Source organism: Hydractinia symbiolongicarpus, chromosome 7 (genome assembly GCF_029227915.1).
Source record: "Hydractinia symbiolongicarpus strain clone_291-10 chromosome 7, HSymV2.1, whole genome shotgun sequence".
Taxonomy (NCBI): Eukaryota; Metazoa; Cnidaria; class Hydrozoa; order Anthoathecata; family Hydractiniidae; genus Hydractinia; species Hydractinia symbiolongicarpus.
In genome coordinates, this window is record NC_079881.1 from 20,009,474 (window position 1) to 20,032,439 (window position 22,966).

Below are 22,966 nucleotides of genomic sequence, written 5' to 3' on the forward strand. Positions count from 1 at the left end.
AGTCCTGTGAACATAAAAGTATAAAAGTATAAAGTAAAACTTAAAAGGTTAGTGGGAAAAACCAACCCTGCTCTCAAGGCCATTTTCTCTTGAGATCTAGAGTAAGTGGGAAAACGATCCTGGGATAGAGGATGGTTAAAATGTTTCAATTGTAAATTGACTATAAGATTCCACTTTTCTAATACCTAGTCGAAGATCGTTAAATATTTTAGCTCCTGCATAAGCAAAAGACTGTTTTCCTAATTCAAGTTTGACTTTAGTTAAAGATAATTAACTCCTATATGTATCGAGCTCAAATCTTCGTCTAGGGGCTTGGAAATAGCAAAATACGATTTATTCGCGTAATAACGGAATACGCAAAGAGTGAACGATATTACCACTTTTTGAGACTTTATGTACAGGATGTTTAGGTCGCATTGATATAGAAAACACCTGTTTCGCTTGGGTACATAACATTTTGTACTTAATAAATTAGAAACGCTGGAAGGTTCAAAAAGGGACAACTTTGACGTGGTTTGACGTTGTTCTTGAACAGGGAGTTTAACCAAGGCTACCCTAGTCTGTATATATATATATATTTGAATAAAAACTTGCTATTATGTGGGATATACCAAACATGCAAGATAATGATGACGAGGATGATATACCCATTGGTAATTTGTTTGCAAGAAGGATGTTATCCAGGCCCACAACAACAAGAAGGTAGCTATAGCTAAAACAGTATTTATAGCTAGCTAGATGTAGGTAGAGCCAATTTTAATACAATACATCACTAGTCAAATGTAATATAAAAAATATATATATTCCAATAATAAATTTAGTTAGCTATGACATACATAAAACTAGTTACATAGCTAGGTAGTTAACATATTGGTAGCTTATATTTAGCTAAACAAAAATGATTATTTATAGTTTATTGTATAATTTATAGTTACAGAAATCCAAAGTCGTCAAACAACTCCGTAACTGACTATGCTGATCAAGATTTGTCAAGTGAGATCAATGCCATAATTGGTGGCGCCCCAGTTATTGAAACAAAATGTAGTTGCAAAGGTTCCTGCCAAAAAAGGTGTGACTGTCGTAAAATTGGGGTAAAATGCACAGTTGGATTTTGCCTATGTGATCCATGTAAATGCAAAAACTTCAGAGAGCAGGTGAAAAATTTTAAACAATAATTGTTTACCTTGCTACCCATTTTGGTAAAAGTACGTATACACTTGAAGACTAAATTACAAAGCACTTACATTATATAGCGTAAAAATTATCAATGTGATTATGGTATGGCTTTGCTTTTAGGCTGCTGTAGTTAGTTCAAATTTAGTAGATGGGAATAGTTACAATGATACAACTAGTAATGGATCAACAGAACCAGAAGTCAGTATATACATTATAGCTTGCAATAAAAAACTTAAATTATAAGACTAATGTAGTAACATTTTCAATATATATATATATAGGATGCAGTGGAAAATATTTCCTGTAAGTGCAAAGGTCGTTGTATCCGATGTCCTTGCAGAAATAATGGCAGCAATTGTGATGATCAGTTTTGTGCTTGTGACATAACAAAATGTAAAAATAAAAACGAAATAGTAAGTACCAGCACATTTCTGTGTATAATACCTATAAAACAAAATATAAAAAAGTGTTAATAAGTATTTATATGTGTATATGGAATATGGTAGGTCACATCCAATAGAAAACGAAAATATATTAGACCGGCTGATGTTGGTGATTTATTATCAAAAAGATCAGCAGACACAAAGGATGAATGTGTTGTATGTATTTTTTTTTGATTATATACTTTAACCTTATCCACATCCATTATTAGTATATATATTAAATTTATATTGGCATTAAATTTCAGAAGTATTGTGAAAGTCTTCAAAGCGAACAGTTAAGAGAAATATTAGCTGATATGGCAGAAAAATCACCGAGCACTTGGAAATTAGTGAAATCTGACATTGAGGGCCATGGTAATAGGAGAAGGACAGAGGACACCCCAGGCTGGTGTGTATGTGGCCAATGTATAGAAATGGAAGAAGAAAGGGATCAAGTTTGCTGCCAAAATAATATAAAGAACCATGAAAATGCTGAATTCAGGCATCTTATTCTTGATGACAGGGTTCTAGACCTTGCAATGCGTGGAAACAGTGATTGGCTTCAGTACCCATTTGATCCTGAAGAAAATGCTTGCTGGCGATACACTGCCTATCGGCAGTACATAATGTGGTTTTGGGGACACTTAGGTAGTGGTAATAGAAAAGTCATACCCTCTTGCATTTTACGAAAAATCAGAGAACGTTTTCCTTCTGTAGATGGAATTTACAGAGGTTTTATGGATAGGTATGAGGCTTTACGATAAAATATAAAATAATGAAAAATATAGGCAGAAAAACTACACTACATACCAACAGATAAGAGTTATTGGAGTTTCATTTCTTCTCTTGCTTGATGTTTTTCAAGTAATAATTCCATGGGAGGAGCAGTTGTTGCAGCAATATTTTGACGTAATGCTTTAGTACATTCTCGTCCAATCCCTACGCGATTAACATTTCCCCTGTCAACATGACGTCTCCATAGTATTTCTGCCATGAGTCCTATAATGCACATATATAGATATACATTTTTATTCCTTTTTTATATATACATATATTTTACCATATGTTTTAGTTTTACATAATTTTATTATTGTATAACTATTGTTAAGATAATAAACGTTAGTTGAACTTAGAACATACTTCGTATATAGATATAGTCCTTTGGTTTAGGTACTGCTACTAAAAACCATTGCTTTGTCCTCTTTCCATATCTGCGGACATAAACAAGTGAACCATCTTTTTTTTGAAGCTGTCCTCGATTTAAATGACCGTTAAAGTCCAAATATGCTAATTGATGTCTGGTGATGTAAGCATCATTTTTGTACCCAATGCGCTTTGGACAGTAGGCTAACACTAAGTTATGAAATGCCTAAATAAAAGTACAAATCTTAGTAAGAAAACTCCTGTCCACATAGCGTATTTTTTTAATTTATTACATATACAACATGTAACATAAAATATATTACAGTAACTTTTTATAACAAAATATATCAGTGTTAGTAACTCCTTTTACAATGTTTACCTCTAAAAGACCTGTGTGTCGATTTTTGGTGTAATATGCAAAGCTTTTTAGCCAAGAACTTTTCATGACATGCTTTCGAATAATTTCCATAGATGGTCCTGTTGGATCTAACCAAGTTTTTCCTTCAGTAGGTTCTTCCATAGGTTCGTGTTCGCATTGTAAATGGTCACCAGTTATATGCTTAAGTAAACGCATCCAAAGAACTCGCATTTTTAATTCATCCTCTTCACAGTGTGAGCAACAATACCAAAAGTGATTCCTTATGGGTGCCAACCAAGGATTAATAAGTGGCTGCAGTTGTTTTTTCTTGGAGACCTATAGTTCATATTATATTTGTACACTATTGTAGTTTGTATAATATATTTCTGATGGGTATAAAAAAGTTATGTTATATACCTCCTGAGAGATTTTTTTTGTTATTTTTCCTGCCTTATGCCATACATCTAAACTGTGATGTGTTGCTTTCAATATTGGTTCTTTTTCTACAAGTTAATTCAATAGAATGTTGAGAACTGCTAGAAAAAAAGTTTAAATATATATATATTTAAAAATCCTGACTTACTCATCAAGCACTTTATAGTTGCATGAGCATCAGTGCATATTTCATCAATTCTGAGATCCTTTTTGCTGATTAAGTATTTCATACCTTTCATAAATAAGTGTACTTCTAACTTCGTGGACTGAAGATTGACCTATCAATATTTTTTTTAGTTTACAAGTGTTTTGAATTACTCATGCAATCAAAATAGCAAATATCTTACTACCTCTCTTTTGTCACCAAATTGCATCATAACTAATTTTTTAGATTGATGATCCATGAAGGTATAGGTACCCTTGGTAGCAGACCAACCAGGGGAATCTAGCTGGCAGTCACCACAAATGATAACTTCGTCTTGATGGGACATGCTTTCAATAATGTCATGTTCTATATCATCATAAGTCTGTTGCACTGCTGGACTTACATATAATTTTTGATTTTTATAAAAGGTTGAAATATTAGGTTTTCCAAGTTGGACGAATTTGCAAAATCTTGAAAATTGATTTATTTGACCACCTGACAATACTAAAGCACTTTCGACAATATAATTAATAACGAACCCTGAACCATATATGGGAGATGAATACCAAAAGTCTTTGTGACCTTTTAGACATTTCCAAGTTAACTTGATAGTATATCCTGAACATAATGTGAATATGTTAAGTTTGCTATTTATTTAGCAATAAAACATATATTATATATAGAGAGGATCTGTTCATACCTATATAAAAGCTCTCTATGTTAACAATTTGTGCATTACAGTCTTTTTCATGACAGGTATCCCCTAACAAGTATTCTAACTGTCTAGTTGATGCAATGCATTTAGGATCGTCAATTTTTTGAAATTCGTCATCCAAACTTCCATAATTACACCTAGAACACCAATACTTTTGGCAAAACACTTGACAAACATTTGCACAATTCATATTTTTTTAAATAAATATACAGTATAGAAGGGACTGGGAGGGATTCGAACCCTCAATTAACGCTAAGCGTTTTCTCTACCAATTGAGATACACCAGCCCTATAGCCATAACTTAATTTAAATATTTACCTAATATATGGATCTGATGCCAAGTCAGGATATTCAATTTCGTCATCACCAATGTCTTCCTGCCCTTCTGTTTCTTGGGCAATTAATTCTTCAACATCATCCAATGTCACATCCAAGGCTGAAACATCATCGTGGCTACAAGTAAAATATATATAAATACACAAATGATTATGTATATACCTTATTAACCCATAAACAATCTATATATACCTTGTATCATTTCCAATATCTTGGTCATCATTAAAATTTATTTTAGTTGGCTTTGCAGATCTAATTTAATAAAATAAAGCTTCTAAGAAAGCATTCAATTAGTAAGGACAAACATAATTAAAATTAATGTGTACCTTTTAAAACAGATAGAATGCTTTGGTTCTAAATGTGGTGTTGATTGGTTTAAAGGCCTAGTGAAAAATAAAATATGTATGAAAACATTGGCAAAAGACTTGCACCTGCAAACAGTAAAGCTTTAAAATCACATATAGCTATATATATATCATGCTTTCCAGAAACAAATCAGCCAGCTACTCTTGTAGCTATATAATTTACAAATTTGCTGTATATACTTTAATATTTCCATCGATGGGAAATTTGAATCTTTTTTAGTACATTCAATCTCCATTTCAGTTTTAGCCTTTTTTGAGCTAACAATAACAGCACGTGGTGTATCATTAGGACCAGTTATTGAAGACTTTGTGTTACTGCTGCTATCATATGTTGGCGAAAGTAAGCATGAGAGAGGTGAAGTAAAAGAAGTCGATGAATCTTTAGACGAGCTACTTGATGACTGTCTTTTCTTTTTTAGTACTACAACTTCACCTAAATAAATAAAATAAAATTTTATGTAACTTTCTATAGCTAGCTAGAAGCCATCATGTCAATAACTATTTTTATAAGATATCTGATGTTTCTTTTTACTTTTATACTAACTAAACTTAGCTGGCTAGGCAGTCTGACAATCTGATTAAAGTTAGATCACAGTTTGCAATTATTTTCTTACTGCATGGAGTATGCACCATTCTCTTTGAAGAGTTTAGTAACATAATACTGTTTCTGGAATCTTTATTGTGGTGTGCCCTCAAAACTTCATGAACCCAAGTGAAGAAATCTTGGTTGTATAAAAACTTTAACTCTTCTTTTAGACGTATTAAGTTCTCGTAGCACTCCTTTGCCTTCTCTCCAGTTCCAAGGTAAACTCTATACTTGCTTCCCCTAACAATCTTTGGTGCTTTTGAGGAGCTAGTGTGGTAGAATATTCTGCCCCCCTAGAATATTCTGCCCCCCCCGTAGTTGTGACTAATTACTTTAAGTATCAAATATTTGTCCGGCGATTGCGTTAAAGATGGCGGAGTTCGCTGTGCTGACTGTACACAAAGCTATTATAGGGATATAGGTTAGTGAAAATGTATATATTACAGCCACATATTTGTTCACATTTAGCTTAGTGACAATGTATTACAATACATATTATATTTGTTGACTTACAGCCCCCTTGATCGTGTTTTATATATATACTCCATATTCATATTAAAACAAAATTCTTTCAGAACATATTAGCTAGCTATAATTGACTGAAATACGAACTTTTTCGTTGCATATTACTACATCATCAAGTAAAATGAATTACTAAAACTGTATTACGATTATATACATTAAAAATTACAAACATGTCCCGAAAGACGTAAAACTAATAGATGAATTCTGTTGTTTACGTTTTTAGCAGTAGCTAAGCTCTTTCGAAACTTGACACTTGTGAATCATGCCAAAGAAACATTGGGGCTACTGTCTCATTTCTGAGCAGCTTAAGATTTACTATATATACATCCAAACAAGTCAGTTCTAGTGTCTGCCCAATGCATAGTTTTTAGTGTTTGTGTTAAACTCTGCTCAGATGACAATAGCCTTAATCAATGAAAGGGTCAAAAAAAAGGAGTCTAATGTAAGGACTTGTTGTGCATGCCTCACCCCAGGTTTGTTTGAAGAATTATCGGAACATTAATTTCTGTCTTCAATGCCATGAAGTATGGCAAGTCACATTATATAAGTCTTTGGAAAGAGATAACAACCTAGGACTTAAGGTAGGCCATGGAGAGTTTTGATTTTTTCTGTCAGAATTTTCTATTAAGGATGTACAATGGTGGCTCAAAGTGGCTCAGTTTACCAGACCTATACATTTGCCTAAAATTTATCTTATTTTATCCTTCGATGTTATGTATGTTCTTCAGGGTTAGGTGGTACTGGTAGAAACTTTTAAATAGGTAGACGTTGGTCTGAGGGAGAATTGCCACAGAGCATATCAATACACTTCAGAGTTGTTGGTTGCATTTTTTGCACTCAATATCTTCTTAAAAATCATTCAATATAGACATTTTCAATTAAGATTCGAAATAACACCACAGCTGTGGCTCACACAACAAAGAAGTAAGTAAAGTAAGTAAGTAAGTAGTCATTTATTCGGAATAAGAAATTTACAAGACTTATTCATTTGTAAGGATAACAGCAAAAATAAAATACAATATGAATATAAAAATAATGATATCCACACAACTATAAAATTTATCCAGGAGACCACACTATAGCATAGCTAGAAAATTGTGAGGCCACCTTTGATTAAAGAAATATGATCAGTGACAATTTAGGGATATATGAAATGGAGTATATATCAATTAAATAACCAGGAAAAAATAAATAATCAAAAAAACAAACAATATACAATAAACAAAACAAAAACTGAAAACAATTGGACACACATTTACACACACACAGAACCAGCACATAGACACATGCACACATGACCCTAGTGTAATGACAGAAGTTTTAAACAATTGGCTTGAAGTAAGCAGTTTAAGAAATAGGAACTATTGTTGGGTATAAGATTGTAAAAAAAAATCAGTTAGTTTAATCCTTAAAGCATTAGATGATAAATCGAGGAAGGATAAGTTGAAATGTTGGATAAATTTGTTCCATGATGGAATGGATTGAAAGCGAATTGAATTTAAACTGTAGGATACCGTTTAAACAGAAGGAACACTTATGAGACCATTACTATATCCACAATACCGTAGTTAACAGAGAAATCAATACCAAAAGTTTTAATGACAGAGAATGGAAGTGTTCAAAGTAATTTTTTTAAGAAATAGGACATTATGAAGGTGGATATAATCAGGAAATTTTAAGATTTTAAGTTGGAAGAAAAGTGGATTAGCATGAGAACGAGGTGTGAAAAAGTAATAATAAATAAGGCCTGTTTTGGAAGAGTTAGAATTGTATTAAATAAGGATGATGGGAATGAAAAAGTACAAAAAGAACTTGACTAAGAGTATTTTTTGATACAGAGGAATTTGAGTTTAGATCTAACACAGTGTAGATCAGATTGGAAGAGGGTCATTAATATACCCTGTCCAACCCATGCTAGCATGGAAAACAGACGTTAAGTCAAGAATGATGATGATGATGATGACATAATGGCGCAGTTAAGATAAAATGGCATTAGCTCTTTTCAGTTTGGAAATAATTAAATTAATATGAGATCGCTAGGAAAAGTCGGAATCGAGTAAAATACCTAAATATTTAATCATGACACTAGAATTAATAAGTTTACCATTAATCTTTAATTTAAATTAAAATTGTGAGTAGATTTACGTCTAGGTTTAAATAAAATGTATGCGGTTTTGGATGTGAAAACAATTGTGTTATTGGCGTTAAGCCTTTTGTAGATGTTTAAGATTTTTATTGACGTGTAACAAGTTGGTATCATCAGCGAAATGATGTACCTCCACAAATGTAATAACATGAAATAAGTCATTTATATAAATTAAGAAAAGGAGAGGTCAACAAATAGGGCACATGCAAATGCAAACATTTTTCCTTTATCAAGGGCATTAGAAATAAGCTGAATGATAGACATAAGTGCATGAGATGTGGAAAAAGATTTACCAAATACCGAACTGACGAAAAAATATAATATTATTGTGCTTAATGAAGTTATAAAAAAACTTGCAAATAAGAACATTCCATAAATTCCTATATATAGATGTACAAAATACAGAAAAGGGGGTATCAATTAATGCCTGATGCTGGTTCCCATACTTTTGTACTTAAAATGTGTTCCTTGGAGATGCCAGATGCGTACTGATATATGTCAAGTCTAGAGAATCAACTTGACTGTTTAGTTTTGTGTCAAGTAATTAACAATTGTTTTTTTATGTCACTTATTTAGCCTTTTGAGGAAAAATGTAATTCATTAAGAATTATGATGTGCTTCCTGAAAAAGAAAAAGAAAGTATTAGCAGAATCAGATATTCTGTGTCATTTTGCCTGTGTCACACAATTTCTAGGTATTATTTCTTTATTTTTTCAATTATCAAACTGTCAAAGCTATTTCCTCAAATAATTATTTTTAAATGTTAAAGAAGAACAAAAACAAAAATAAAAAGTTCTACGCTGATAGACCTTTAGCAATGTCTATAAAACAAAAAATAATACAATTTAACTCCTTTTTTTCAGTTATCAGGCTTCAAATTTCGCATTTTTTCTGCTGGTATGTTGACCCCTTGAAAAATAAAAAAACTGGGCTGGTAATAGTATGACGTAACTGGTGTTTAAAACATTCTTTGCAACAGCTAAAAATGTAGCGATTGAATTGTTAACATCACACATTTGATATTGATATATCATTTACACATACTTATTGCTCACTTTATTTACCATCATGGTTAACTGTGGCGCCATCAACTGCATGAACAAAATCATTTGTCATTATAGAAAATTTTTTTATGAAGTTCCTACTCAGCGAAAAAATTGCTTTTCAAGCAGTGGCTGCAAAACAAGTTATTTAGCCCCTTGCTTTATCTAGTATCCCCCTATGATATATAACGATATCCATATGCTGTATCAGCATTTCATTTTTAAAATATTTTCTTTTTATAATGGGCTGTTTATGTTCTAGACACTACAAATCCATCTTCAAATTTTGTGTGACAAGTGGAATAAAATACAATAAAGAATATATTAAAATAAATGAAGGTAATTATTTATATATCGTATTGTCTTAAAAAATATTTATTGTGTTTAAAGTTCTATTATTTAGCCCCCTGCCTTTATTTAGCTTCGTGTCAATTAGGCCTCTGTCTAATAACACTAAAATTAATTAGCCAAGAGCCTTAAAACAGGAATCACAATAGTACTAAAATGTTTCCTTAAAAAGTTATTTTATGAAATTTTATGTAGACTTTATTCAATTTTACACCTGGTGCTTTGTTATCCATAGGTATTTATGCAAAAAAACAAGTAGTTCGTGAAAGGAAGAGTATAGTTAAATAGATTAGTTAAGATCTTTAGGAATTTAAGAGCAATTTGGAATCACGCACATATTCTTTATTCTTTGATCTTTCACAGTTAATCAACAATGGTTAAACAGGATTAGTGGAAAGTAACTTTGCACACCTCCATCAAAAAAGATTTTGTCTACCCTGCATATTTGGCTGGTCGTGCTCTGGGCGTATTTGCTTATTAGTGGTCAGACACGTTTTTGCTTTAAATAAGATCTTGGAAGACCTTTGCATGTATTTGGATGATGCGAATGTAATGCAAGCAACCTGATGCAAAGTCTATTGACGTTCTCGACAGATTAAGGTTCCTGTGAACCTTAATCTGTTGATTAAGGTTCCTGTGAACCTTAATCTGTTGAGAACGTCAATAGAATCTGTCCCACAATAGGTAAACACTGGAACAACAATACTTGTGTAAATCATTTCGGCTGCTTCTACAGTCAAGTTCGGACGTACTTTTGACAGCAGTCGTAATCGGGAACTAAGATTTTGTATTTCGAGTTAAAATCTTCGTTTAAGGTTAATGTTAAATCAAGAATGACTCCCAAATACTTGTATGATGTTGTTTGGTTTAGACTGGATCCGTTGACTATTAATTTTAGTGGTGCAGCCTTTTTAAATTTGTAAAGGATCATGTTAGCAATAATAAAACAGACAATTGGTTGGAAAATAAGACTACGGCACAAACAGCTACAATAAGATCCAAAAGTATAGGCAACGTCGAAAAGATATCACCTACAAAATTGACCAAATGAATCGAAAAAACAAAGATCACTAAAGTATTGATGAGAATATTTAGCTAAGCAAATAGCTAAAATGGGTAATTCTGATGAAAACTTTTTCTGTTCGGGTAATGCTAGCAAAAAATTATTGGATACATTACAAACACAGATATTGTATAGGAAGATCGTAAAGGAGAAGGTGCTTGAGGGCAAACTTTTGTAGATGGGAAAAATGTTGATGATGGTACAAGAAATATTGTGTTTAAAAGTTTCCAATGATTTGAAAAAATCTATTGAATATTTTTATAATCAACTGTAGGAGAGAACTGAATAAGTTTACAAAACACAAAAAGTTCTAAAAGTAAAAAAAGGAGCTTTTGTGTACATAACAAGCAAATGTTTGAAAGAAACGCAACGAAAAAATTTGCCATCTATTTTTGCTAAAACCATCTTACATAAAATGAATAATGATGAGAAAGATTTGTATGTAACAACAAAATTGATTATGATTGCCATCTTAAGGTGGCTCTTAAATTGTCTCGTTGTTGGGAAAACCTTACATATATATTCAATTATCTTTTTATTTCTCTGTAAAAGTTGTTTCTGTTTCCTTAACGAAATTTTAAAGAAATATTGTTTTGTTCAATTTTCTATCAGTCTAACTCCATTTGTTTTTAAGGAAATTGTAATGTTGCCAAGTGACAGTAAATTTATTCTAATTTGTGTTTTGTGTGCATAAGTTTATAGCAATTCTATTATTGTTACTAGGATGTTTTATTGTGTATTCTCAAATAGTTATTCTTTACATTTTTTTCTAGTTCAGTTACATCTGTGAAATGTCGACAAAAGTGAAACACCTATTTTACAATTTCATACAAAGTAAAAAGTAACGCTAAATATTTATTTTTGTCACTATTGGAAATATACTTCAGGGTATATTATTTTTACTATTTTGTGTTTAATTTTTTTTAGTTAAATTTAAGTTTAATTTGCCTTAATAGTTAGTTATGAGTTAGAAACCAATACTATCCTCATAGACAAGATGGTAATAAACTGGTTAACAGTTGTTTATCACTTTTTTAGTCAGAAATGAAAACCCAGGATGGGCTGTAGAAAGGAGCTTATTTTGAATTGTTTAGTTCAATAAGCTTAATAGTCAAATTTAGTGAACAGGTGCTTGTGAATATGAACATTTTGTGGTTGATAAGGTTATTATGCTTGAGTTTAGTTAACTAAAGATATATTGTTTAGTTTATTCCTGTTCCTCTGAATATGATTTTTAAGTTTCAGTTAGGAATCTCACACGTTAAAAAGTTATTCTCTTATAATTTTTTTTAAATAAATGATTTTTACATCCTATATAAAGTAAACCAGGGAAAAGAGTATACCAGACATTGAAAAAAAAATCCAACATTTTTCGTTTATTCATTCAAAATTAGCTATTTAGTCTATTGCATTCAGCAACCGTTCCAAAGTTATACTTGAAATATAAGAAGACAATAGTTGAGAACACATAAAAGAGATGTGCAAAAACTTGAATCATTTCAGTGTATCGCATATCTACCGCAATATTTCATTCCAAAATAATAAAAAAACAGTTTACCTTTACAGACCCAACCTATTTTTTTTGATTTAATGTGTCAGGAAAACAGTACATGACAATATGTGCTGTACATGATAGCAATGCAGCGTTTACGGATTTCAGAACTAAATATATTTCAAACGATTGTAACATAACAGATGTAAATATTGATTTATGTTTGTTCACATCAACACTGAATCATTTAATCGTACCGTTAAAAACAGTAACAATCACACAATTACTTTTTATAGTTTCTATAAATTCTTCTCTAGGATATACATGCTGTGTTTTATAAAAATAGTGCGTTTTCGTTTCATCCTCAATGTTCTTAACTTTTTTGACATGACGATGGTCCCAAAATATATCAGAAAAAAAGTTCGGTTTGTTAGATATGCAATAAAAAAGTAAACTTCTAATCTACTTTATGCATCATACAAATTTTCATATTTAGAACAAACAATTAAGCTTAGACATAATCTTAGGATATTCCGAACTTCTGACCCATTGTTTAGAGATTATCTTCACAAAAACAGTGCTTAAAGAAAATATTTTCCGGCTGTAGACACAACAAGAACTTACTATTTAGAGGAAAATTTAGCTCTGAAAATTAAAAGGCTAAAAAATGGTTATACATCTAAATTCAAATCTCTACCAGATAATCTAAATAACATACCTGCTTTTCTTTGGTTTTCTCAGCAGGTATCTAGGTAGCTTTTTCAGAATAAAAGGCCAATCAGTTTTTTACTTCGTTTACTAAACTTCATTTTATCCTGAAGAGTAAATTTTAGCCTAAAGCCACGCTTTGAGTAGACAATGCATGGGTCGTAAAGAATTAAACTATGATTTTAGTGCCGTTAACTCACACAGTCACTTACACAAGTGTATTACTATAGGATATTAGTATTTGTCATGTGCTACGTGAATTAAATACAATGTAGTGTAAATAGTGTAGATTGTGTTCGAGTTGTTTCCTCAAATAATTATTTTTTATCAGCATAGAAGCCATCTATAAGTAATTTCTTTATATTCTTAGAATGCTACATACAGGGTTCAGACAGACCCTGGAAAACCTGGAAAATGTATTTTGTAGAAAATTACAGGAAAACCCAGAAAAAAATTTTTTTTTTCTTATTCAGGGAAAACTCAGGGAATTTTTTTTGTCAGCTTTACCACCTTTTTACCCCCTCAATCTGTTTAAGATTCTTAAATGGGTTATAATTTAACCCATGATGATCCCCAGCTTTAATATTTTGGTTATGGCAAGTTGTGCACTGTTTTCAACAAGTAAATGTATAGGTCTTATTTTGCCTACAACACAACTTTTTGGATGTAGTAACAGATGACAAAATAGTAGATTGTAGGCAGAGATGATAGATTTTTGATATAGGAATTATTTTACCATTTTTATAACCGAGCAAATGTTATTTCGTTCTTATAGATAAATATAAAAAACGAGTAAAAATAAAACATATTTGAATTCAAAGAGTGGCTTGGTAACTCAAGCAAAATGTAAACGCTGTTAAAAAGGTTATTGAACTTTCTAATATGGGTATACAAGCTCTTAAAAGTTGTGCAGTAGGCAAGAAACATCATAAAAGTCTCCATGTTTTTTGAAACAAGTACAGTAAAACCAGTTTCGAACTCTGACTAAGTTTTGACCAGGCCTTCTACCAAACCCTGAAACTAGACCCAGAAAGTATTGAGATAACGTTAACATATGCAGATGTTTCCAAAGCTGAGATTCGATGGACATTAGACAGCATACTTAAAGGGAACTCAAGTAATCAAAATGCTAACATAAGCAAGCTTTTCCAAGTCATGTTTCCTGGTCATGAGACTGTAAAACTATGCTCACTGGGAGCGGACAAAGTTAGATATTCATGCGACCATGGTTTAGCACCATATTTTCGGCAGATTCTTGATAAGAAAGTCCAAAAGTCGGAAATTTTTGTCATTTCGTTTGACGGAAGCTTAAATGGCGTTAACCAAAAGTTTCAAATGGATTTAATAGTAAGATTCTGGAAGAGAAAGACGATGCAGTGAAAGTCGGATATTGACAGTATTTTTATCTTCGTCAGCAACATCTGCTGATCTTATTGAACATTTCAACAAATCAACAGAAACACTCGACCCATCGAAAATAATACAAGTGTCAATGGATGGTCCGAATGTTATTCTAAAATTTCTGAAGGAATTGTCTGACACACGCTCTACATATGGTCTCTTTTGGGAAAAATTATCCTATCTCTCAAGGCATGAATTGTATACGGTTTTATTTTTTGTTTGTAAAAACTTAAAGATATTTTAATTTTTTAGTCATGGTCAGGCTTCAGTAGAACGAGGAATTAGTCTGCTAAATTTCACACCCAAAGACAATATCTCTGAACTCTCTATTGACTCCAAACGTGTCATCATTGACCATATGTTGTCTAATGGCTTTAAACCTGAATCGATTCCATTAATGTTAGCTTTCAAGTCTGTTCGTTCCAAGCACGAAAAAAGTAAAATGGTAGCTCGTGCATCCAAAGAATGTTCTGAGCAAGAAAAACAAAGAAAACAGCTGGGGACTAAAATCAAAGAAGTAAATTTAAAGATAGACAACATCAGAAAAACCGTAACCTATTTGGATGATGAATTCACATCATCTGTTTGCAAGGCTGAAAGTGAAAATTCAGAGGAACAGACAAAATTGATTGCAAAAGCCGCAGCTTTGAAAAGAAAAAGTAACTAAAGAAAGAAAAAATAAAAGAGTTGAAAGAACAGTTGAAAGTTTTAGAGTAACAAGATTTATATTTGACGTTTTCTACTTATATCATGGAAAAAAGGTGCCCAGACCAGGTCAGTTTCAGGTAAAAATGCCTTTAAAACGACCAAAAACTCAGGGAACTCAGGGAATTTATTTTTTCAGCCTTTGTCTGAACGCTGCAAAAGCTTTTGTTTTAATTTAACTACATTACGTTCTTTGAAAATGTCTCATTTTTTTGTGTATTTTTCGTTTAAAACAAAAAGAAATGTTCAGTAGCAGTACAGTATATAAGAGTTAGAGAGCATCAATTAACAATATGCTGTCTTTAATAAAAAAAATTTTCAGTCTAAATACTAAATAAATAGCATTAAACTTGAATTGAAGATTAAAAAGATTGTAAGATAAAATTTAGTTGCGGAAGATAATACCGTAAGTAAAAAGAATTGAAATTCTGTAGCTCATATATTCTTTGTACTTTTCAGAGAATTTCAAGTTTAAAAGCAAAATTTATTAAGAACTTTTGAAGGACAACGACCCGCTTTAAGGTTGAATTAAAATTGAACATAAATTTGTACTTAGAAACAACTAGGACCACTCGTTCAAATCGTATTTGGTGATGTTGCCGCTGCTATCTTAGGAGTCGTGTCATTTTGAAGACAACGAATCATGAAGCGCTACAAATTAATAACCTTATTTTAGAAACACTTCTAAAAAAATCCTATCATATTTTCCTGTAATTCTGTTGTTTCAGATAATCCTGAAGAAATTGGCATATCCTATGGAGTTTTTGTAATAGCATTACACCTTCTGGCATGCCACCATACAGATTGCATTTAAAATCTGGGCCATGCTCCTAAGAAATCTCCGCTTAAAAAATTGACTCCAGGTTAGTTGTGTGTCTCTTGAGAGACAACGTTTTTGATTGTAAATTTTTTACTGGGATTGCTGCACGTAATTGTGCTGTGATTGCTGTGATTAAGCTTCGCATTACGTCCAAAATAATTGAAGGGTATTTATGGCTACTAAAAAGGTGCCACACAGTGTTGCTGCGCAGCATCTATCTTCTACAATGTCAAAACATTTGTTTTTAATATCTAACGCCTTTTAAAGTTTTTTAGTCTCATTTTTTTGTTGGACTAATGTTTGTTTTTCTATTTGGTGTTGCGTAAAGTTTAACCACTTTATTTCTGTCATATTAAAAGCATTTTTTTAATTTTATCCTTTCACACAAATACGTATTGTATTTCAGACTAGACAAATAATGGCAATACCTCACTCTGTTAATGGTGAAAACACTAACGATATTAAAGTTGAAGATAGACGTTGGTACTTTATAACCCATTGTAGTTTCCAACCATAGTGATTCATTTCTTCAAAAGCCCTTCCTTCTTTTTTTTAGGTTGTCGATATCACCATCCTTTTGTTTATATTTTTATTTGTTTTGTTCTTTATATAAAATGATGCACATTACACACCCAAAAGTAATGATTGAGTTCAAAGCTGGCGACAATGAGGTTCAAGCTTATTCAGAGAATTTATCTTTGAATAACCTTTTGGCAAGACTGATACCCCTGTGTATCACAGCTAATACGGGCAATACAAAATGTCCGGGGGACCAGCAGGCCTTAACTCAGTAAAGCTATTCATGGTAAAAACTAACAGCATTATTCCTTTTTTTTTAACTATGTAGGTACAACGTTCCTTTTTCTCATCATTAACCTCCCTACATTAACAAACAATTGCACAAGGTAACACACTTTCTGTTCTTCTATGATTGTATAAACACTTAAAAACCTTTTTTCTCCTGTACTTAAATACTTACCCTGGAGTGCGACGCCGTGTCTCCTGGCTATTATGTCAGCGTTACTTAATCTTAAGATTTCGTTGTTGTTTTTTATAAAAGGCGGGTTCGACGTTGACGTCGAACGAATGGATATTACTAAAAATAAAACATTACATAGTTTTCGTCGATCGACGTCGACCTGGTCGAATTTGATGAAATTCAAAAGTAGGATTGCTTTCTACTTTTCGTTAACCGATTGAAATTTATCCAATGAGATCATTGATTAGACACGTGATGTAAACAGTTTAACGCGGGAAATAAACATTCACTGAGAAACGGGAAGAAGTGAAAATGGCTGAAAAAAAATGACGATAAAGAAAAAAAACAGCCTTAGCGTGCTATAGTCCAATTTTTGGAAACCTTGATATTTATATTTACATGTTTCTTTTTTTCTGGTCAACCATAATCCTTACAAACTTTAATTTAAATGAAAGATGCCAAATAAAATACATAATATCGTAGTTATTTATAAACAAAAAAAAGAAAAGAATAAAATTAAGAAAAAAATTTCACCCTATATTTAGGCATTTTTCTAAGAAAATTGAGACTCCGGTGAAAAAATGTTTTTTTATAAAAAAAGACTGTGCAACCAAGACAAACAACTGCAAAAAAGCATCACCGTTACTTTAATATTCGCAGATGAATGTTGAAGAATTTAAGATAGCATAATAAGTTTGCGGATTTCAGTGTGTTGTTGAGAAGTTTCAAGGATAGTGTTTGGGAAAAGTGGCGCGAAAATATTTTTTGTTTATTTATGTCAAGAAATTCTAAGTACAAACTCAATTTCATTATTTCATATGAAATTTATGTTAATGTTTTGAAATAGATTTAAATGAATCGCCATCGATCAAGGTATGATCGAATGTAGGGGGAACTCAATTTTCATAAAAACGCCATCGATGAATTTAATCGACGATGATCGAGTCGACAACGTTTGTTTAAGTGGAAACCCGTCTAAACAATTGTCACATCTAATGTAATGTGTTTTCTCTAGGAGGATGAGGTTTCCTTTAGTGCTATTTTTTTCTAGTCAACATTTGACCAGTTCACACAAGAATCTGCCCAAATGATCTCTTTTTTAGTAGTAACCTTTTATATGTTTTTATGTTTTTTATAACTCTTATAATAATACGGAGGGTATGTGACAGTCATAGTGGATATCGTCATTTTCCTCTAAAGTCGCCGAAATTTCCTTTGAAGTTGCCGAAAAAAGTATGTCTCAAATGTTAAATTTTATGACGTTTCGGGGCGACGTCAATAACACTACTTTAACGTTAATGTCCTATATTAAATTAATGAAGCCGTTACAGTGCACTTATAACTTTGAGGCCAAATAACTTGGAAACGAGGTGGTGAGGTCAATGATTTTTCACCGGGTGGGTAGCTAGGGACCACCAGGACCAATTTGGGTAACTTTTCCAAACCTGGGTCCCACAATCCGTTTCTAAGTGGACGGGTTGATGACGTCATCAAAAAGCCTTCAAACCCTAATATCTCTGCAACCGTTTGTCACAAGTACATGATCCTATACATTTTCTTGATCAGCGTTTCAAGATCTATACGATAAAGGCAACGGGTACACAAATTTTTGAAAAAATATTTTGTGTTTTGACAGGTGACGTCAGCAAATTTTTAAACCCTTATATCTCATTAACTGTTCATCGAAAGCGCATAATCATATACATTTTTTTGATCAGCGCTTTAAGCGCTACACAATGGAGGCAACGTGAATACAAGGTTCTCAATTATTTTTTGTTATGGATCGGTTGCTGACGTCATCAAAATTCAAATGACTCTTCTTTTTCATTTTTATCCTGCCTCTTCAGTGGATATTTCCACGGGCCTTATCGACTAGTATGTATTTATTATAGGCTCGTCACAACTACTCTGAGATGATTATGATTGAGCACAAGTACTCGTACAAGTAAAATGAGATCTCATTTTCCACCACAATCCTAACATGGAAATTTAAAACGAAAGAAACAATGCTCCTAAAAAATGCATATTGATATCTACACAAGTATTTTATATCAGAAACAGGTATCAACTTCACGTCAAAATTGTAAAACTTTGGAACTAAAATATGTATGACGCAAAAATTATTATTGTTTTTTATTTTTGCCTTACAAGGTTGGCAATTGTTTTCATAATTTTGAGAAAAGAAGACTATTAGCTGAAAAAGGTACTGTATCCAACTGAAGCAATTTCCAGGTTGAACGCCTTTTTTAAAGAAAGTTGTACTTTGGCAAATAATGTCTGTTTTCTTCCATATACGACGTAATGCGTATTTCTTCATTTAGGATTTTGCTAGAAAGTAATTCAAACTATAAATTCCGCATAAAAACGTACTCTTCCACAAGTAAAAAGAAAAAAAAAATTATTAAACTAAACAACTTGTGCTTCTTTTTCTGATCTATTGTCCTAGGAAAAAAATGCTACGGAGAAACCAGAAATAATAAAAAGGACGTGTCCATTGTTTACTGTTGTCTATTTTATGTAATTAACGAATTAAAATTATTTTTTCTTGCGAAAATGAAATCAAAAACAAACTTTTGATAAAAAGGGCATTAAAAGCTTTATTTTGTTTATTTTGTTTTATTTTTTATTTATTTTTATCCAAGCATTATAAGAAAACTAGTCGTTAGCCCGTCCTTTAAATTAACCCGTTGCAACAAAGTGGACAGAAATATATTGCATTTGGTATTGATGCGCATTTTTAAAATTTCGTGTTTCCGTTACGGGACACGGCTTTTGCGGACACAGACAGACGACGGCTATTATTATAGAGACTAGCCGTTAACCCGTGGAAAAATCCACGGGGTCGCCCGTCCTTTATATATCGCATTTCATGTTTCTGTAACAGGACGCGGTTTCCGCAGACAGACAGACAAAATACGGCTATTATTAAAGAGACTAGTCGTTAGCCCGTGGGAAAAACCACGGGGTCGCCCGTCTTTTAATCTTGCCCATTGCAACAAACTGGACAAAAATATATCGCATTTGGTATTGGTGCGCATTTTAAAAATTTCGTGTGTACGTTACGGGACGTGGCTTTCGTGGACACACAGACACAATACGGCTATTATTAAAGAGACTAGTCGGTTGCCCGTGGAAAAATCCACGGGTTCGACCGTCCTTTTTTACCGCATTGCGTGCGCCTCTAGGCAGGCAGACAGACGTATACGGGTATTATAATATAGATTATTTTCCCTTTAGATTTAGAAGATGAGTTGAAATATTTCTACTCAGTCTCGAATTCGCATAAAGAGAGAAAAATGCGAGAGGAAAATTGGAACTTACCAAAGCCCATGCAGAATTTAGAATTAGATTTATCTGTTGCTTTAAGACAGGTTGTAGGTGTCAAGTAGAATAATTTGCGCAAATCTCGATGGATAAAATTATTTTACAATTTTAGAAACTGAAAATTAAACTATGTTTTCATAAGATGAATTGAAATGTATCTATGGTTTTTATAACTTGTATTTACTACACATTTCACTGCACTATTTTATTTAAAAACTACTTGCTATTTGATTTCTCTGTGTCCAATTTTTATGGCTTCAATATTTCAAAGAAATAATGTAACCTTATCCCCTATTTAATTTATCTAACTTTTGCTTGAGAGTTTCACTTTACCCGAAGTAAAGTAAAATTTTAAACTGCACAGCTTCTTTAAAAATATATATGACTCCAGAAAACCCGAGATAATTTATTCATCTTTTCCCGTTGTTGTCGGCAAAGTAAAATTGTGATACTCTGCTGATCAGATCCAAAGTTAATTTTATTCCTTATTGGTTTTGTTTCACCACTGAATTAAAAATATTTGCTAAACATGCAATATATCATTGGATGGGACTTTTAAATGTGTTGTATGCTCGTTGTCGTTAAATGTCGCCACATAGGGGTGACTACTATAATGTACGTAATTTATTGCAACAGCCTACAACCTACCAAATAAGAACATTTGAGAGCGTTAAAAACAAGCACATCTAGCCTAGAGAAAATCAAAAATGAGAATAATTTTTTATTTATTTTTTTAATTTGGAAATCCAAAATAAAAAATGTACATATTTTTCAAATCGGAAATAAGAGAGTAAATACTATCAAGTGACACTCTTAACAGCTGGTTATTTTTTACCACTTGTTTCCGATCACATCATAGCACAATAAACATATAAGTACCGCCCTTTTTGCTCAACTCTCCGCACTTCTACGCACAGGATTTTTATAGCTAGAGCATTTTCATAATTAGCATTTTTTATAGTGAACCATGATTCAGCGTTTAATATTTTAGGGAAATTCTAATATATGTCCGGACATAAATAGTCGTTTTGTTACCGAAAGAGAGCATTGTAACTGTTAGTCATTTCTCTGCTGTTGAATGCGCGTCAACATTTTTCTTGGACTTTGTTCTTTAAAATGTCCTGAAAATGAAGAGTTTGTATCCCTAAAAGTCATTGACAATTAAGTAGAAAACAACATCAAGTCGTTATTTTTTCATAATTTTTCAAATTTCTGATAAAACTTTTTATAAAGTCGCCTAAATTTCAGCTGAGGCTTGATGTGCGTATTGCTTCACATTTTTTTAGCCTCTGATGTTCTTAATTGCAAAATGTTGGGAAATACACCTTTCCCGAATTTCATAAACTATAAAAATTATGACGTCTCGTTGTATATCTGAGGAAAGTAATTATTTTGAAAACAAGGCTATTCTTAGAAAGCTCGTTTGTATGAAGGGTTTTACTGTAGCCAAATTTCAGTTAGCAATAGAGGCACTTAACAAACAATATTTACGAAATTAGGTTATTTTTTCTACCTTTTAAAAATGAACTTAGGGAACAGAATCATTTTCTTTAATTGAGTTTGGCATAATTAGGAAATCCGGTAAAGGTCTTCAAATTTATATTTTTAAACAGATTATCCTTAAACATTCTTATCCTAAATAATATAATATTATAATATTACTAAAAACGAAAAAAAGCTTTTCCGAAATAAGTGTTTATAGCTGTATACTTCTGTCACGCAAAATAGTAGCACATAGCATGCGTAAATAAAGGACGGGTGCAACCGTAAATTTATCCACGGTCTATTAAATAGATTGTTAGTAATTCTTTGTTATAGATTAAAAGCTACATAAAAAACATGTACTTTAGTTTTCAAAAAAGCAATCTGTCTGGAGTGTTGAGAATAGTGCAAAAAGTACATATGAATCAGAAACGAAGCCTTGGGAACGAGTAAATTTAAATCGGCAATATATCGACGTTGCATTTTAAAATGATTTTGACTTTTGAAACAAACGTGCAAAAGCCCTCTTAAATATTGTTGAATGTTAAGCACTCTGATACATGCACCTTAACCCTACGTACTAAAAGAAATTAATCTTAACGCAAAACCATTTCAATATGGCGAAGGAGAAGTGTCGTACTAATTTTAATGTATTTACTCGCATTCAACTGGTGTTCTCCTATTGGGTTCTACCTTGCGTGTAGGTATTTCAGAACAGAATAAATAGTACTGGCTACATTGTAGGCATCTTGATGTCGGGGCCTGTTTAATGCTAGGAGTGCGGACCTATGAAAATATTATTACATGTTTACGAAGAAGTGTATTTTGTGACTTAGGATTTCCTACGCAACATAATTGGTAAGAAATTACAAGGCGCAACATTTAAATTAAAAAAGATTTAAACCTTGCATTTTCCACTTTTTTATAGACACAAAAACATTGGGAAATTTATCGCAGAATTAATTGTTGCAATTTTGCAAAACTTGTATTAACAGATCTTAACATAAAGTATTTGGATCAAAATTATTTGTAAGCACTGTAAAATAAATAAAAAAAATATACAGAACAAGATAAGAACAACTTCAGGCAAAACAATTTGAAAAATAAGAAGGCTGTTACCAAACTTCCTTGTTCTTATATACAAAAAGAGCACAGGGTGGTCTCCCTAAAAGAGCCCTAGTTGACAACCAAGGACCCCGACAGCATAATATGTGAAAGAGGCCTAAAGGCTCATCTCCACTATAACCGG

General features: G+C 32.2%; 3 protein-coding genes across 9 annotated transcripts; 2 read left to right on the top strand and 1 right to left on the bottom strand.

Annotated features, from left to right (window-relative positions):
• The first annotated feature begins 288 nt into the window (after positions 1 to 288).
• Positions 289 to 22,715, top strand: LOC130648951 (uncharacterized). 7 transcript variants are annotated; one of them, XR_008982979.1, is made up of 8 exons: positions 6,040 to 6,102; positions 8,929 to 9,046; positions 9,658 to 9,734; positions 15,841 to 15,975; positions 16,780 to 16,837; positions 18,804 to 18,972; positions 19,063 to 19,114; positions 20,149 to 22,715. XR_008982979.1 is itself a non-coding variant. In XM_057455097.1 (7 exons), exons 1-4 carry the CDS (start codon positions 599 to 601, stop codon positions 1,647 to 1,649), a joined length of 597 nt encoding a protein of 198 aa, XP_057311080.1. In that variant the 5' UTR covers positions 289 to 598; the 3' UTR covers positions 1,650 to 1,775; positions 1,865 to 6,102; positions 9,658 to 9,734; positions 10,615 to 11,887. The 7 variants fall into 7 exon arrangements, 1 of the variants encoding a protein (XP_057311080.1); XR_008982981.1 differs by lacking the exon at positions 6,040 to 6,102 and adding an exon at positions 14,660 to 15,181 and having other exon boundaries at positions 6,109 to 9,046; XM_057455097.1 differs by lacking the exons at positions 8,929 to 9,046; positions 15,841 to 15,975; positions 16,780 to 16,837; ... (1 more) ...; positions 19,063 to 19,114; positions 20,149 to 22,715 and adding exons at positions 289 to 702; positions 932 to 1,154; positions 1,297 to 1,374; positions 1,458 to 1,775; positions 10,615 to 11,887 and having other exon boundaries at positions 1,865 to 6,102.
• Positions 643 to 5,974, bottom strand: LOC130648945 (uncharacterized). The gene is made up of 13 exons (XM_057455087.1): positions 5,710 to 5,974; positions 5,276 to 5,528; positions 5,057 to 5,113; positions 4,923 to 4,982; positions 4,713 to 4,847; positions 4,380 to 4,531; positions 3,885 to 4,297; positions 3,683 to 3,812; positions 3,517 to 3,602; positions 3,121 to 3,435; positions 2,739 to 2,967; positions 2,409 to 2,597; positions 643 to 1,620 (listed from the first exon to the last, which is right to left on the bottom strand). The coding sequence occupies exons 1-12, from the start codon at positions 5,750 to 5,752 to the stop codon at positions 2,422 to 2,424; spliced, it is 2,049 nt and encodes a 682-aa protein (XP_057311070.1). The 5' UTR covers positions 5,753 to 5,974; the 3' UTR covers positions 643 to 1,620; positions 2,409 to 2,421.
• LOC130648603 (P2X purinoceptor 7-like) lies at positions 1,661 to 2,362 on the top strand. Its single transcript, XM_057454656.1, has 2 exons — positions 1,661 to 1,678; positions 1,865 to 2,362. The coding sequence occupies exons 1-2, from the start codon at positions 1,661 to 1,663 to the stop codon at positions 2,360 to 2,362; spliced, it is 516 nt and encodes a 171-aa protein (XP_057310639.1).
• Positions 22,716 to 22,966: the final 251 nt, after the last annotated feature.